We start from the raw sequence: 5,255 nt of genomic DNA, 5'->3' as shown, positions 1-5,255 counted from the left end.
ACCATTGTGTGATACCATTGTCATGATAACAATACAATTGGTATTAAAATTGTATATTTGTATTGAATATGTTGGAATGTGTGCATATTTATGAGAAATAAAGTTTATTCTATTCTTCTATTCTAAAACGAAATCAATTAACTCAGAGTGGGTTTTAACGTACCGTTGCCTTTAAAGCACGTTTTTTACGGTCGTCGGTTCTCCAAATTACCACTTTTATAGTAAATTCGTTCACTTTACTGGCTTATATAAATCACACAATATATATAGAACACAAACGGTCTTGTAATATTATTGCCACACCAACTGTTAAGGTATTGTCACTTAACACTAGATTAGTTGATAATTTTTAACACATAAGATCGATTTATTAGAAAATTAGCTTTATTCATTAACGGTCTTAGTGGATCTAAAAAAAACTGTATTACAAATTTATTTTAATAGAGTGCCACTATGATTGAAGAAAAATCATGTTCATGCTAAATTATTAACAAACAAAGTCTTAAAAGAACTGGTTTTTATTTTCTACTATTACTTCATTTACTTTTTTTGTTAAAAGAGTGGAGATTAGGTTGAAAACCCTGTTAATGGTGGAAACTTTACTGCCTAAGTAATGTGTAAAATCTACTTTAAAAATCTTTAAATCCACTGTAAAATCTTATATTGATCATAGAAAACGTCATGAACAAATTATAGTAGAATTTAGCAAGTATAAAAACGTTGTTTACTCAGTAATGAATGAGTCTGTTAAAGCAAAACGAGAAGTGTGTTCTTATGTGTTTTTTTTTATTTTTATTCTGTAATCAAGCATCGAAATTACTTTTTGGCATGTTGGCTCCAGAGGGTGGAACAAAAATATTGTTTTACAGTTAAATAGAACAAAATCAAGACCTGATGTGTCAAAAGTCGAGTAGGCCTACTTATTAATTTTTTTAATTCTCTGTTTAAACTTACTAAATATTAGGTTTCGGATTGTTATAGACACTGGTACATGGTTGATCCTATGTTCTTTTACTTTTAATAGAAATGGTGGAGAAATCTATGAACATCGAGTAAAAATCATGGACACGTAAAGTTTTTTAAACTTTGATGATAAAAGATAATTACCAGATATGTGCCATTGTGTTCATAGGAAGAATCATTCGAACCCAAATATTTTATTGTAAACTAAATTAGTAGAAGGATTAGTACAACGCATCTCAAAATTATGTATTTTTTATGTTGCAAGAATAAATAACTAATTTAGACTCTTTTTATGGGAGACGGGTTATGTACAAATCCAAATCTATCGTTTGGTATAAAATTGTAGAATTTTATATATCTGACGTAACTAAAATAATAAATAAGTTGTGGTAACACACAAAGTTATAAAAAATCGTATGCATCAGGCTATACGGTTTTCTTAAAACACATCGAATCCTCAAACCGAATCATTATGGTTTTTGTAAATCATCTAATACGTACCCAAAGATCAGTATTCTTTGGGTTCGAGACAAGTTAATGCACGACTATTCAGAGGTTTCGTTAGTATCACAAATAACAGAAAATAATCATTATTAAAACTATATAAATAATTGACTGTATAGAAATCAGGTAACAAATGAATGAAAGAAATAATTGCATTTTGGAATTAATACAAATTTCAGTGTCTAATTTTAAGAATTTATGTTGCTCTTAATTTATAATAAGATAAATGTATAAGGATGGTAAATATAACCCCTGAACTTATTTGAATAGACTACTACTTTAAAACGATAACAAACTATAAAAATTTTAAATAATTCAGAATTAGATTGTTTTATACTAGATACAGTAGATGAAGATAAAATATTACATATTTTAAGGCAATAATGGTTTTAATACGTTTTTATTATTTTTTTTTTAATTTTGTATTATTGTATTGTAATATCCAGCATATACAAGTCCTTCTTTATTTTTATTTGGAGTTGTTTTAACTTTAACTAATTTTAACTTTACTTAGAGTTTACGACTATCTTTTTTCAATTTTTTTCCAACCAAAAGTTTGAAATGTAATAATCTTCTACATTTTCTGATTGTAAAATGTACTTTTTATTATTTTCTATACGTTATTAAAGAAAAGCAGTTATTTCTTTTTATTATTATATTTTCTTTCATTCGAATCCACTTTGTAAATATTGAAATAAAGAGTCATTCATATCTATTCCTTACCCCCGTTGTGGTGTGATCTTCAATAAAATTGAAAAATACGTCTTTTCCAAAGCCACGTACTAGTTACGCCACTGCGTGATTTCTTTGCACCAAAATAGTTGAACATTCGTATTTATTTTGGTGTTAAGCTCTTTTTATGGAAGGGGGGAGCTTTTTGCCTAAACGAAATACCACTGATTAAAATATTTCTAAAATTAGACTTTGCGTTCCAAAAACGCGCTCACATACCACATATCGTTAAAAGTTGATATTAAAATTCGGCTTTCTCCTTTCTCTTGTTAACAAACACTCCCATGTTAGTATAAGTAATGAGTGTATGTAGTTGATTATAGATTATAACTGAGTATGACTGAATCTAATGTACTAATATATCTTTCTATGTATATGTAGATGTTAAAAAATTTTAAATAAATTTAATTTCATTACTCTCTCCCAATGAATTGTTTCAGATGAGATATTTGGCATGGACTCTGGTGGTGATCATAGTGTGGGGCTTTTCGGTACAGTTCGTAAAAATTAAGATAAAATTACATTTTTACAAAATATTAATGTTTTAATTTTACATGTTTTAATTTTATGCAATACAAAAATAAAAATAAATATTAATATTTATTTCTTTTAATATTTGTTTATACTTATTTATTTTTTATATAAATATATTTTTTATTTACTATTTTAATTATTTTATATTTATATTTATTTATATTTTTTGTATATTTATTGTTTTATTTGTATATATTTTTATTTTTTTACGTGCACCAATAGAGGCACGTGTTAAAGTGACACGTCCATAATAAATATGATTATTCAAGCTAAAACCGTTATCTAGGTACATCGTTGACAGGCAGGATTCGAATAGTAAATAGCTTACTAAGGCAGAGCTAAAACATATGGGAGCACTATTAATAGTGTAATACAATTACTGTACGGATCGCAATAATTAAGATAAAATTACATTTTTTACAAAATATTACTGTTTTTAATTTTACATGTTTTAATTTTTATGCAATACAAAAATAAAAATAAATAAAATAATATTAATATTTATTTTTTTCAGTATTTGTTTATACTTATTTATATTTTTTATAAATATATTTTTTTATTTATTTATTATTTCTTTTTTTAATTATTTTATATTTATATTTTATTTATATTTTTTTGTATATTTATTGTTTTATTTGTATATATTTTTATTTTTTTACGTGCAGCAATAGAGGCACGTGTTAAAGTGACACGTCCATAATAAATATGATTATTCAAGCTAAAACCGTTATCTAGGTACATCGCTGACAGGCAGGATTCGAATAGTAAATAGCTTACAATTACTGCCAGCCTAACCGACCACGCTAAAGGTTGACCACCTTTCAAAATGCATGGCACTCAAAGGACAGTCTTATTATTTATTTTTTCACACATAATATATACATTATCATGTTCAAATCAAATCACGTACGAGTATTTTAATGTGATATTAAATAATATGCAGTTTTACTGCAACAACGTTACAAAATTACAAAACCTGATTTACTCTTGAATGTATTAAAATATTCTTATTTAAGTTTATATAAATATCCTATTTAGACACCTTTACAGGTCTTAGATTATCACAGTTGATAAATCAATTTTGAAACAATAAAGAAATCGTATGAAAGATATGCTATCATATTCTACTGTAAACTGTGGTTTTTATGGTATTACAATAGAAAGGCCATGGATTTACCTTTTTCTGCCAACCGACAATAATTTTAGTAGTGAATTTATTAACAGGGATCGGTACATCCATATAGTGTACGAACGATGGGAGGAATTTATTACACGTACCGCAGTTATTTCCATTCTATTGAATGAGACGTAAAGAATACCAAGAAGACGATACAAAATTCCTTTGACGCACAGTACGGAACCCACTCCGAGGAAATTGGGCTTAAAACTAATTTTTAATTAATTAATTCATTACTGCTTTCAGTGGATTTTGTGAAAAGAAATTACTAGTATAAACGATATAAATAACACCATATCTGTTGTAAAGCACTTTATGTATATTTCATTTCGTTTACTAATAAATTATTGTTTATCAGGCAAACTCAAGCCTTGCAGATACTGCGTTAGAAGAAAACCAAGTAGAGGCAATCGCTGAAGAAGAGGACGCGAGTCTTCCCGAAGATTTACTCGAGAGCGAGACGGAGGAGGAAGGACTGAACACCACCGGACTTGAAACCCGCCGAAGACACATCAGAAAACCACAGCCTAAGCCAGCGCCACCGCCAGCGCCAAAGCCAAAACCAAAACCAAAACCAAAAACAAAACCTACAGCAAAGTCAACACCAAAACCGCAACAAAAACAACTAAAACCAAAGCCAAAAAAAGCAACCCAAAGAAAAAAGCAACCCCAAAACCTACAGAAAAACCAACGTCCAAATCTACACAAGAACCGCCATCACTTGAAAAAGGAAAGAAACCGAAACTGAATACACTGCTGATCCGAAAAATGACGGATCTTGGAACCAATTTACCCAATCATTCTTACATGCAGTAGTTGAAGGAGTGGGGTCTGAATTAGGACATCAAGCTGTAGATACCTTACTGACATGTCGACAACAACTAATAGAAAAAAATAGCACTAGTCTTAGTGACTGTGTACCGTTTATTAACTTACAAAATGATTTGCAAGAGAAAGAAACAAATGGACAGGAGGAAACAACAGATGTTCCAGATGAAACAACAGATGTTCAAGATGAAACATCTGATGGTCAATATGATACATCAAATCTTGATGAACGGCGGAACAGTGATCCAGGAAGGTTCGATCAGCAGCCACCCATCCAGGACGCAGTCAATGTCAGCGGTGCTTGATCTGGTTATCTCTCGATAGCCACCGTACCACTACACTGCGCCAGAGACTGTGGAATTTACTATCTAAAATGGGAGATTTCTGGATTGTTAAACAACTTTAAGGATAAGAGAAGTCATTATTATGCATGAGGTACTAAATGCAAATTTTAAAATTAAATGATTCCCACATTAGAGTACGAAATGCAATTTAATTTTCCTATTTTCCAACAGGA

At 29.4% G+C, this 5,255-nt stretch overlaps 1 protein-coding gene across 1 annotated transcript; it reads left to right on the top strand.

The window, feature by feature from the left end:
- Positions 1 to 204: 204 nt before the first annotated feature.
- LOC124363420 (protein TonB-like) lies at positions 205 to 5,043 on the top strand. Its single transcript, XM_046818671.1, has 4 exons — positions 205 to 314; positions 2,640 to 2,690; positions 4,269 to 4,556; positions 4,882 to 5,043. Exons 2-4 carry the CDS (start codon positions 2,640 to 2,642, stop codon positions 5,041 to 5,043), a joined length of 501 nt encoding a protein of 166 aa, XP_046674627.1. The 5' UTR covers positions 205 to 314.
- Positions 5,044 to 5,255: the final 212 nt, after the last annotated feature.

Source organism: Homalodisca vitripennis, chromosome 5 (genome assembly GCF_021130785.1).
Source record: "Homalodisca vitripennis isolate AUS2020 chromosome 5, UT_GWSS_2.1, whole genome shotgun sequence".
Lineage (NCBI taxonomy): Eukaryota > Metazoa > Arthropoda > Insecta > Hemiptera > Cicadellidae > Homalodisca > Homalodisca vitripennis.
This window is presented reverse-complemented; position numbering and strand designations above follow the sequence as displayed.